Below are 13,156 nucleotides of genomic sequence, written 5' to 3' on the forward strand. Positions count from 1 at the left end.
GTCTTGCATTAACCCTCCAAGATGGGGGGCAATGATTGATCTTGATTTCCCTAGGATTTATGTCTGGGATTGTAACGATATCAAGGGATTAAATGTTACAATTATAAACATATGTTTTTGCCACAAACTCTGGTTTTTTATTCCCTTTATCTTTGTAACCCAATGCCATGTAGACTTTTGATGTTTTGAATTATGAATTCTGTTGAATCAAATAATCTACGTTTGAAATGTTAAAGCTTCACGCTATCAGAGTCCGAATTCAATGAATTTGAGCCGCTTCTTAAATCCCCAAAAAAACGGTTTCAATTGAGCGCCGGCTTAAATCTTGAAACATTGAATACGATTTTAAGTGGAACCAACCATATTTGAGTCGCGGCTTAAATTTAAGCCGCGTCTCAAATTCTTTAAATTCGGCATCAGGTTGCAAATATATGGGGATAAGAAAATTTTAGTTTGTGACAAAGAATCAATTTCTTTATATCTGAATTTATATTTCTACTCTGTGGGTTTCAGTCTTAAATCTGTTTTTAAATCGCAGTCATTTTTTATTTCTATTGGCGTATTCGTCTATGCTTAATTATCTTTCGATACATTTTCCGTTTATCCAGGGAATTTATATGGACTTTATATTCCGGGAATTTATATTCAGAGACTTTATATTCAGGGACTTTATATTTAGGACTTTATATTCAGGGACTTTATATTCAGGAACATTATATTCAGGAACATTATATTCAGGGACATTATATTAAGGGACTTTGTAATCAGGGACTTTATATACAGGGACTTTAACTTAGATATTCACATTTAAAAGTTTACGCTCTTGACAACGAGTTCAAACTATGTTTCTAAGCTCTATCTCATCAAAAGATTCAGTCTGAGGATTTTAAATCTTTTCTTAATATAGGGCCGTAGACAAGAATTTTACCAAGTCCTCTATTTTTTATCTTTCTGAGAGGGGGGACTACCATAGATATCACTGCTCCAGGGTGCTGATACCTAATATCCTCTTTATATACGTCTGTTTTCATCCAACCGGCCCTATTCTTGTCCAAGTATAGTGCTAAAGAAGAAAAGTTAGAACCTAAAATACTAGATTACTGTCTAATGTCTAGGTATAGTGCAGTAAGAAGATAAGGAGAAGCTGATGAAGGGCAGCTAGAACCTAAATACTAGATTATTGTCTAATTGTCTAATGCCTAGGTATAGTGCTGTAAGAAGACAAGGAGAAGCTGATGAAGGACAGCTAGAACCAAAAATACTAGATTGTTGTCTAATGTCTAGGTATAGTGCTGGAAGAAGACAAGGAGAAGCTGATGAAGGGCAGCTAGAACCTAAAATACTAGATTATTGTCTAATTTCTAGGTATAGTGCTGTAAGAAGACAAGGAGAAGCTGATAAAGGGCAGCGAGAACCTAAAATACTAGATTATTGTCTAATGTCCAGGTATAGTGCTGTAAGAAGACAAGGAGAAGCTGATGAAGGGCAGCGAGAACCTAAAATACTAGATTATTGTCTAATGTCTAGGTATAGTGTTGTAAGAAGACAAGGAGAAGCTGATGAAGGGCAGCTAGAACCTAAAATACTAGATTATTGTCTAATGTCTAGGTATAGTGCTGTAAGAAGACAAGGAGAAGCTGATGAAGGGCAGCTAGAACCTAAAATACTAGATTATCCAACCCAACAAGCTAAACTCATCCCAGCACTAGCTATGGCCGGTAAACTATGAGATGTTAAAGGGAATGTCCACCCGATTTTAAAAACCTCTTCTAAAAGAGTTACTTTTTCGATTCACAACGGTACCCTTTTAATCCCCATCTGATTGGCAATGAGGAAGATATCGTTGTTTTCAATGTTGAAATCAAAAAGTTTCCGTCAATTTTCTTCCTTGTTAAGGAACTAAGGAGAACTCTTAAACAAAGGTTCAATGGGGTTTCTTGTGAATCAGACGTGTAACTCTTTAAAAGTAGGTTTACTTGAAATAGGAGGATAGACAATACCCGATTTACAACGGTACCCTTAAAAGCTTTGTCTAGTTAAGTATGAATAGGATATCAAACTTTATAATTTTGAAAACTGATTATTTACAATGATGGTTTCTCTACAAAAGTGACGTACGTATTACTACTGCAGGAAAACATATAAGAAAAATTGAATTAAGTACTTTTTAACCTAGAAAAACGGTAATATCTTTCATTTTATTAATTAGTTAACGGTTTCAAGGGCATTGTCATATTTGCAAAGAGGTTCACTTGCTATAACGCGTACAGTACCTTTAAGCCTCTAAACAAGATCTTCTATAAATGAAAATCATTAAATTAATTTTGTTTTTTAGTTGGATTTCATATTGCAAGTTCCACCCTATGGGATTTGTACAACAATGTACAAAATGAAATTGAACAGGTATTTTTTCCAAAATTAGCGTTTTTAAATCATAATTAAAGATCAAAATTAAAAAATGAGGAGATACATTTATGACGGGCGGATTTTTGGTAATGTCAATTTGGTAATGACAATTTTGTAATGACAATTTGGTAATGACAATTTGGTAATGACAATTTGGTAATGACAATTTGGTAACGACAATTTGGTAATGACAATTTGGTAAGCTCACAAAAGTGACAATTTGGTAATGACAATTTGGTAACGTCATAAAAGTGACAATTTGGTAATGACAAATTGGTAACGTCATAAAAGTGACAATTTGGTAATGACAATTTGGTAACTTCAAAAAAGTGACAATTTGGTTATGACATTTTGGTAACTACAAAAAAGTGACAATTTGTTCATAAAAGTTAAATTTAATTCAATTTAATGTTTAATAATTTGCTGTTTATCACATTATTTAGGGTTAGGTTAGGTTAAGACAATTTCTGGGCCGAGCGCTGCGGCTAGGATGGGCTAGGGGGCCGAGCGCTGCGGCCTATTAAAAGTTTAATAATGTGCTGTTTCTCTCATTATTACCAAATTGTCATTACCAAATTGTCATTACCAAATTGTCATTAACAAATTGTCATTACCAAATTGTCATTACCAAAAATCCGCCCATCACATTTATAAATTCATACTCAATTGTATAGATGAAAAAGAACACGCTAAGACAATTTAAATTGACAATTTTGTGAACTTTAAGACAAACCCTGACCTTAAACCATTCTACAAAAAGTTGTATACATTTTTCAAGACTTGGTCCATTTTGAAATGTCACAATGTCTTGATTTTACCTCGCTAAATAGCACATACTTTTAAAAGAAATATTGACGAATTTTGCGTGCAAGAGCATGACATGTGTCGCTGAAATTAAAACTAACCGTTACATAGTAAAAAAAATACAAATGTTTACTTGATTTACTTAAAATAAACTGTTATCGATTTGTTTGCCAAGAATCTAACTATTCCAGGGAAATTATGACAATCTACCGGAGCTGCATGCTTTATCTTGTGCTATGAAGGTGATTTTAGATAAATTAATTTTCTAACAATAAACCCGCAAACAATATGTTTAAAACTGTCAAATTATTTGCAACGGCCAATTTGGTCCAACTGTTATTGGCCTACAGCTCTGAAGTGACAAATATATATTTTCATATTTTTCATCACAATTTACTATGCAGTTTGGACCCGCCTAACCAACGTACGTTGTTTTTGCGTGGTTGGCCCTATAAAAGCGAAGAGATTAATTATAAAGACTGCTCATTGAAAAATTAGAATCAACTAAATTACGTTAGCATTCCCTTTAATGACTATTTTTACTTTACAAGGTACTGATTACCTCTGAGTCCTCTATAGCAGTTGACACGATACGAAAGTCCTGTGGTGGACATGGTTTCATGACAAACTCAGCTTTACCTAGAATATTTGGAATGATATCTGCTGCATGTACATATGAAGGGGAGAACACTGTGCTTCAACTTCAGATAGCAAGGTAGCCTAGAAAATTAAGTCTCAAATGGAAAGACTTTATTTCCAGAGACTTTTCATTTTAAGGCCTTTTTCCACAGGACTATTTTAGTGCCATAATTTAGGACTTGATTTCCGAAACCTATTTTTCAGAGAATTATTTTGGTGGTTACCGGTACTAAAGACAGCCCTTAATTTTGTCTGAATGAATTATCTCATAAGCCGACAGTAACCATACAAAATTTTAAAAAAAACATTCTTTTATTTAAAAGATAGAATGGCAAGAAATGAATATTCAATAAAATTATATCAAAACATATTGATAAAATATCGTCTTTGATCTATTTATGTTCTTAGAAATGTATTTAAAGATTTTGTACTTTGTAACAGCTTTGATTTTTTACATGAAAATGGTAAAGTGTTTGTAAACAAAACTATTGAAAACATTTCTAATTTTAAGACTTAAACTATTTTAGAAAGAAATTACCTTCAGTTTTCCTTTAAAATGAGCTCATAAAACTGTAGAATAGAAAGACAATATGTAATATTAGATTTAAGCTATAGTTCTTGAGAGTTGACTTTTATGCTAATAAGGAAAAAATTTGCTCTATAAAAGCATCAAATAAACACAAGATGCCTAAATATCGTCATCAGCCAACTGTACCACATAAGATATCTTATTAAACACATAAGTTACGGAAAATGTATTTAATATTTTTATTTTCTCCAGGTTCCTTATAAAGAGTGGAAAACAGGCTCTAGAGGGTATTCCCCAGCCAGGCTCAGTCAGCTACTTGAGTAACTCATTCAACCATAAACCCACAGTAGACATTATCTCAGACTTTGGACTTGTGGAACTTTTTGAGAAAGTGAGTGAATTATAAAATATTTTCAAGATTTTGTTTCTGATAATACTTCACCAAGATAAAAAGTAACAACATTTGACGCTCATGGTGTCTCGTCTCTTGATAAATCAAGGATTTCACTAGCTTAGGAGAGACAACTAGCGGCAAAAAATCGTCATTTAAAGTATCTACATCGTATATGTAAAAAAATGTTAGGAAATATTGTTTACGATCTGAGCTAGGAGTGGAATAATGCCACTCCGTGGATTTTTATGGGTCCTGCGCTCTTAAGTGTAAGACGTTTTTAACCATAACAAATCGAAGTAAAATTAATTAAAATTAATTGAACCATAAAACCTGATAACCTGTCGATCACTGGTTTAAGCATTCATCGACAAACATCAATTTTTGTTTAGGTGTCAAGTGGTAAAGTACAAAGTCTTCTTGGATCTACATCAGCCAACCCTATACTATCAGTAGAAACTGCTGATATGCATGCTAGGAAAGTTGCCACAAATCTTATAATTCATTCACTTCAGTTTGATTTGTCACTGTTCTAAATTCAAGCAATACAAATCCTATCATGATTTAAACTGATCCAAAAGAATATATTCTCGTCGTAAATAGATGGAACCCTCTATTTTAAAAGGACTATGCCCGATTTACAACAGTGCCGGGCCCTTTAAACCTTTATCTGTATTAATATTTTTGAAGGTAGCGTACTGGTAATAAATTAAAAAGTCTTTGATTTTCACAATTTTCTGCATTGTTTCTGTAGCGAGAATACCGCAAGTCGCTTTTTAAAAGAAACCGCATTTGAAAAAAATCAATTTGTAGAAAGAAGGTACTTTAAAGGTATTTCTAGACGTTTCAGCCCTTTAATTTATTTTCATAGGTCACTGTACCTAACCTGGTTGTGTTCTCTCAACGGACTTTATTCAAACTTTTTATTTCTATGTAATTCGCATTTTCCCGGAGGTTGTTTAGCTCCGTTGTCATCAGCACAGGAACGTTTTCAATGCAAACCTGGGAAAGAGGACAAAACAAGTTGGGCCTAAAACTTTCCAAATACAAAGCAGACATATTTGACAAGATTTAACATGAATTAGAGAATAATAATATAGATGAGGCAACAGTCTACATGTGGACTACAAGGGGAAAGTGTAATGGATAGTTTTGACAGAAAGAGGGGTGTCTGAGCAGGAAAAATCCACAAAAACCCCACAAACAGTCTACAAAATTGACAGTTTCTCATGGAATATTCGCGAATCTTCTTAGTTTGATGAGTTTCGCATTTAAAATGGTGCAGTATTAAAAGTTGTTAAGCAAGATTTGAAAAATGGCAAAGATTTGGACATTATTTGCCCTAAAGAGGTCTTGGGAAAACATACAAATTGGTTTGCTGAAACGCAGATTACAAATATAATATATTTATATGTATATATAAATAGACGTCTAGAAGTACCTTTATAAAACATTAAAGGGGTGAGACGTCTAGAAGTACCTTTATAAAACATTAAAGGGATGAGTCGTCTAGAAGTACCTTTATAAAACATTAAAGGGGTGAGACGTCTAGAAGTACCTTTAAAAAATCGCAAAACAAAGTGGACGCACCTGGTAGGTTTAAAGGATACCGCTGTGAATCTGACATGCGCTTTATAAATGTAGGATAACACAAACTACGCCTACAGTCCCTTTTATTCAATCCAAAATGTAAAATTATTTTTAAATTATAAAAGTTTCTAACGTTTTTAAAAATATTTTTAGGAGTTTTGTAGTCTCTGAATTTGCACAAGGTATGTTTAGTAGTAAAGGCAAACATTTTCACTAATCTGAGGATATATATATATATACAGGATATAGGATATACCCCCCCCCCCCCGTAAAAATACATAGAATCCTAATTTCGATTTTTTTTGCACAATACCTTTATTTATAGATCTAAGAAATTTGGTTTCTGATCAATTTGAACTCAATCGTGGTTTTTAAACAATCCTACAACATTAGGTTGCAAAAATATAGGAATCAGAAAGTCAAAATTTTAAAAATCTCTTTTCCAGGCATTGCTTCTGCTTCAGTTAGTGTACAGTTGAGACGTGTACTTTCTGACCTTTTCAGATTATTAGCTTCCACGTGGATTCTGCAGGTAGTGCACAGTTGAGACGTGTACTCTCTGACCTTTTCAGATCCAATCAGTACAGCATGTACTGTGTATACATTTACTCGTGAGTCTTGTATGGACTACAAAGTGTAGAGTCGACCCTGCAAGTTTTATGCAACAAATGTTGCCTGGTGTACCGTCCCCGTTTTGCCGTCTAAAGCCTGCGATCTGTACAATACATACTATACAACAATTCTATCAGCTTAAAAGTCAGCCCGGTACTTCAAAAGAACCAGAGTTTTCAGTGCACTGCATTCAAAAGTGCAAACTGTCATGCAAACATCTTTCGGCATTTTCCAATTACTCCTGTTAAACTAAAGCTAGGATCAAACAAGTTCAAGTTTTAAAATTTACATGTCTATTGGGCAAAATATATACACATATAGACAAACAAATAAAGAGAGCTACAAATATAAAATTAAAGGCCTAGTTCCGACACTTCAAAGTCGACCCTGTCTAAAAAAGTATTAACAATATATAAAATAGGTTAAACCCATGTCTTAATAAATATGAACTTGTTCAAACTAATTAAAGATGGGTTTCTATATAATTGGATTCCTCGAAAACACCATTTTAGGTTTTTGCAGAATTAATATTGAACATGTTTAATGATTGTTGTCCTTGTTCCTTCTTTTAATTCTTAATTATATTGCAAAGGATTACCAAAAAAAGTTGATCTATTTGAAAATATAACATAAACATTAATCAGCTTAACACAGTTACAAATTAAAAAACGACATGATAATGGCGTTTGGGTTTGAAGGGCTTCTTAAAGCACAAACTTTGGTTAATATTTCTTTCTTATTTTTTATATTTCTTTCTTATAGTTTTTATGTTTCTTTCGTATCATTTTTTATATTTCTTTCTTATTGTTTTTATTTATTATTTATTTTTATTGTATTTATTTGTTTTATTTTAAGATATTTCTTCTTTAATCTATCTGTCATCAATTGTAAGTTGGGACTAAACATGTTTTTAATACTAAATACATTTTTTAACGAATTATTTAAGTATTTTTTTTGTAAAGAAAAAACTTTGGTTAATATTTCTTTCTTATTTTTTTATATTTCTTTCTTATAGTTTTTATGTTTCTTTCGTATCGTTTTTTATATTTCTTTCTTATTGTTTTTATATTTCTTTCTTATAGTTTTTTATATTTCTTTTTTTTATAGTTTTTTTATATTTCTTTCTTAAAGTTTTTATATTTCTTTCTTAATATCGTTTTTATATTTCTTTCTTATAGTTTTTTATATTTCTTTCTTATTGTTTTTTATATTTCTTTCTTATTGTTTTTTTATATTTCTTTCTTATTGTTTTTTTTATATTTCTTTCTTATTGTTTTTTTATATTTCTTTCTTGTAGTTTTTTAATATTTCTTTCTTATTGTTATTTTAAGATATTTCTCCTTTAATCTATCTGTCATCAATTGTAAGTTGGGACATAAACATGTTTTTAATACTAAATACATTTTTTAACGAATTATTTAAGTATTTTTTTGTAAAAAAAAGTAAATTGTTGCCTGACATATCTTGATAAATTCCTTGATACTGATTAGTTGATTGACTTATTGATTTATTGATATTGATAGATTGCTTAACTGACTGATTGATTGTTGTTAAGAATGCCGCTGATTTTATCCGGTTTGCTAACATGGATTTTACTCATCTTGATAGGCTAAGATCTGATAGAGATACGCTTCTACAGCATCTTAGGTTAAGTACATTTATTTTTCTCTCTTGAAGTTTGCTATAAAAAATGTAACACATCATCAAAAAAATCATAAAAGTTAGCATATTGTTGTCAAAGTTTTTGAAAAAAATTGAAACTTCGCCATTAATATTTGTTTATATATCAGTCAATAAATCTTTATAATATTATATTAATAGCTTGGATTTCCATTTAAAAGCAAAGTTTTTGATAAAAATCAAAAATTATTTTATTGATTTGAAAATAAAAAAATTGGAAAATAATCAAATTTAATTCAAATTTTAAATTTTATGTCTGTCTCTAAGATGAAAATATGTTGAAATGTTTAGGCCAAATGTTGTTGGAATTGTTGATGCCTTTGAATTCAAAGATGAGGTAGAGTGAATAGAAGTGTCAAACTCAAATTTACATTTTTAACACTAAAAAAGAGGGGCATCTCCAATCTTAATCTGATCCGCAACGTGGAAGATAATGTCGTTTTTCTGATCTAAAAAGTTTTAATTCTGATAATTTCTCTATAGTTTCTGAATCAAGAAATTCGCAAATCACTTTTTAAGAATACCGTTGTCAATCTGACATGCCACTCTATCAATGGAGAGTGTTTTGAAATAACGTTTACAGTTCTTTTAATATATTGATTATCAAGCTGCTGGTAAACTATCTGCTTCTCAGGAACATCAAATAGATATAAGATTGCTTAAATCTATAACGGTCGGGTGTGCGGGGTGTTTTCCACCCGGCCCCCCCCCCTTCACCCTGTGGTTTTTTCTAAATAACTTTAAACAACTTACATTAGAACGCCAAATTTTTTTTGATGCATAGGGTAGTTTGGAGGACAGTCAAACGGCGGGCCGTTTAAAAAAGTCAAAAATACTTTTTAATAATTAAGCTAAAGGGCTTGAAAAATGGAATTAATAACATGTGTCACATATTAATAATTGTCAAAATAAAAATAAATTATTTTTGAATATTTTTCCGACGTACTTTTTGAACTAGTTTTAAATCCTCCCTTGCAACCTAACCATTAAAGTTAGTAGTATATGTTTTAAGGTTTTACAATCAACCCTGGGAAGCTTTGATGGTTGGGTGTATCACAGGTTATTCCAGGTAAAACAATCACTCCCTAAATCAACCCTAAATCCCCCCTCCCTCCTCCCGACCCCTCTTCACATGTCAAAATCATAGATTTTAATATAATCAAATCCCCCGCTATCTCTTCGCTTTTGTAAAATTTATATGTTTTTGAAAGAAGTTCAATCGAATGAGAAAAGTTTTTATTTATATTAAAAACAGTGATAACCAGAAATCTGTAGAATAGGAAGACGACATTACCTTCATTGGAATATATTTACATAATTTTAGTTTAAAAGTCGAATTCTAGGTTACCACTTTATTTATGTACATAAAATACATTTTAAAGCTTTATTTTAATCTAATTCATTTTAATCATAAAGTTAATACTTTTAAAATTTTTAAAAAGGTTGAATTTGACGATATTTCAAGTAGGTCAATGATTTTTACAGGCTGCGAGAGATCTTGATAACTCCGACGAAAGAACACCTGAAAACAATGTGAAAACAATTATGGAAAAACTAAAATCTAAATTGTAATTACACAAAATAAATAAGAAAAACTTTTTTTAGTTTTTTATTTTTAACATAAAACACTTTACAATGTCCAATAAAATCTATTGAACAAAAAAATATGAAACCTTTTTTTTCAATTTTATTTTTATTTAAAGGATATTCTTAATACTATATTCAATAAAATCTAAATTTTATGCACAAAAAAATTGAAAAAACTTTTCAATTTTCTATTTTTATTTTAATTCTAGGATATTCTTTACTATATTCAATAAAAATTTAAATTTTTTTTGAAAAATAAATAATGAACAATTTTAATTTTTCTATTTATAATTTATAGATACTTTTTACAATGTCCATGAAAATCTTAATTGTTATAACACTTATGTATATTTCAGTGGAATGTATAATTTTCAATGACTTTTATATAATGCATGAAATCAATCAAGTCACAATCAAAAAAGTATTTGGAAAAGAAGTACTAATTACTAGCATTAAAAAGGTTTTGCGGAAAAAAATCATGGAAATATGTACTGCAAATTATTTTGAAGGATCTTTATCGTCATGAATTTTTTCATCCAAAATTTTTATTTCACTTTTACTTATTTGTTTACATTTTGTCATTACTTTAGCTAGCTGCCTGTTTTGTAGTGAGAAATACTTTAGCTAGCTGCCTGTCTTGTAGTGAGACAAATACTTTAGCTAGCTGCCTGTCTTGTAGTGAGACAAATACTTTAACTAGCTGTCTGTCTTGTAGTGAGACACATACTTTAGCTAGCTGTATGTCTTGTAGTGAGACAAATACTTTAGCTAGCTGCCTGTCTTGCAGTGAGACACATACTTTAGCTAGCTGCCTGTCTTGCAGTGAGACACATACTTTAGCTAGCTGTCTGTCTTGCAGTGAGACAAATACTTTAGCTAGCTACCTGTCTTGTAGTGAGACACATACTTTAGCTAGCTGCCTGTCTTGTAGTGAGACACATACTTTAGCTAGCTGCCTGTCTTGTAGTGAGACACATACTTTAGCTAGCTGCCTGTCTTGTAGTGAGACACATACTTTAGCTAGCTGCCTGTCTTGTAGTGAGACACATACTTTAGCTAGCTGCCTGTCTTGCAGTGAGACACATACTTTAGCTAGCTGCCTGTCTTGTAGTGAGACACATACTTTAGCTAGCTGCCTGTCTTGTAGTGAGACAAATACTTTAGCTAGCTGCCTGTCTTGTAGTGAGACACATACTTTAGCTAGCTGCCTGTCTTGTAGTGAGACACATACTATAGCTAGCTGTCTGTCTTGTAGTGAGACACATACTTTAGCTAGCTGTCTGTCTTGTAGTGAGACACATACTTTAGCTAGATGCCTGTCTTGCAGTGAGACACATACTTTAGCTAGCTACCTGTCTTGCAGTGGGACACATACTTTAGCTAGCTGCCTGTCTTGTAGTGAGAAAAATACTTTAGCTAGCTGCCTGTCTTGTAGTGAGACACATACTTTAGCCTGGGTTCCCCTCCAGTCTAGTTTGAGACAAATCGGTCCAGAAGTTCATGAGTTATGATCGGACATACAAACAGAGATTACTACTTTGTGTACGAAAAACTACAGGGAAAAAATGTTAAAAGAAGAAGATGTGTACTTTCTTCCTTGTGCACTTGAGTTGAATAAGAATAATTACCTGCATAAATCAAATGTTGTAATTATATAATCACTGTGTCCTGATTTTACAACCTTGGATCAGACAGATCTAGAACTATTCAATCTTTTCTACAAAACTCTCATTTTTATTTAAAATTAGTTAAGATTCAACTGCACAAGCACTAAGGCTGTTCGGTTTTAAGTGTTTTATTTGTCTATACTTGTAAGCAAACAAATATGCTTCTATGAAATTTTACAATCGTATATCTCAAGAAAATTTAGCATTTTGATGAATCACCAAAAATCACCATAAAGGGTTAAGCTCGTTAAGCAAAAGCCAATTCTTTAATAACCAGGTTTAAATCCGTTTTCTGGGAACAATTAAAGCTTTAACTATCGCTTTTAAATTCGCTTTTTTACTCGTACTCTACAATAAACAAACATTGTCGCAGATTTTTCTTTTGAAGTTTATGCATTTTCAAATATAACAAATGTCTAATTTTTTCCAGACTATTGTTTAAATTCAACCTTCATAAATTTTCCTTAAGGTACAGATTTTTTGACGTTTATTGGACACAAACAAACAAATTAGACAGACAGACAAGCAAATAAAGATTAGTTACTCTTTTGTAATGAAATAAAACGATATTTTGTAAGCCTGTAAGCGTATTTTCGAGTAACCCTTTAAACTTGTATCTGATCAATCTGGATAATTTTTCGTTTTTCTGGGTTTTAATTCTAATAATTCAATTTCATACACATGTTTTCCTGTAGTAGAAATGCGCAACTCAGTTTTCAAAATGATGAACATTGATATATAACTTATACTTGATTAGACAAAGCTTTTAAGGGTATACTTTTGTGAATTGGACATTGCACGGAGGGTTGCTTAACATACGCTTACTGTTAACATAATCAATATTGGAATTAAACCAACCATTCACAAAGGTTGTTGCAGTCATACCTTAACAAATATTGAACAAATCAAAATCACTCATTTCAAGCTTGGAGAATTAAAGAATTGGCGAATTTTATCTTTTTTGATCTAATTTTATTGGATGTTTTGTGATAAATATAGATTTTGAATCCAATTTAAAAGTATTTAATACAAAAAAATTACTGCCAAAGAATCAGTCCAAAAATTAGCTTTATCAATTTGAAGGTTTTTTAGTTGGTTTCTTGCTTTAGTTCATTTAGTTTATAACCTGTAAAATTGTTTTGTAAATTTTAAAGCTTTATACATCCCAAAAATTTGGTATTTTTTGAACTTTTTCTCTGAAATTTGTAAGCGGACAATTGACTAATTTCTTGAAAAAAACTCTCATGCTAA

The 13,156-nt window shown here is 31.4% G+C and overlaps 1 protein-coding gene across 1 annotated transcript; it reads left to right on the forward strand.

The window, feature by feature from the left end:
* Window positions 1-1,608: 1,608 nt before the first annotated feature.
* Window positions 1,609-10,250, forward strand: LOC111715823 (probable peroxisomal acyl-coenzyme A oxidase 1; the record flags this gene model as incomplete). Its single annotated transcript, XM_023491201.1, is given in 12 exon segments — window positions 1,609-1,718; window positions 2,336-2,403; window positions 3,402-3,452; window positions 3,762-3,925; window positions 4,631-4,769; window positions 5,162-5,247; window positions 6,513-6,541; window positions 6,806-6,891; window positions 8,527-8,618; window positions 8,943-8,988; window positions 9,664-9,720; window positions 10,137-10,250. Coding segments are annotated over 12 exon segments (1,015 nt in total), but the record flags the coding sequence as incomplete, so codon positions are not given.
* Between the last annotated feature and the right edge of the window lie 2,906 nt (window positions 10,251-13,156).

Source organism: Eurytemora carolleeae, unplaced genomic scaffold (assembly GCF_000591075.1).
Source record: "Eurytemora carolleeae unplaced genomic scaffold, Eaff_2.0 scaffold1876, whole genome shotgun sequence".
In the NCBI taxonomy this organism is placed as follows: Eukaryota; Metazoa; Arthropoda; class Copepoda; order Calanoida; family Temoridae; genus Eurytemora; species Eurytemora carolleeae.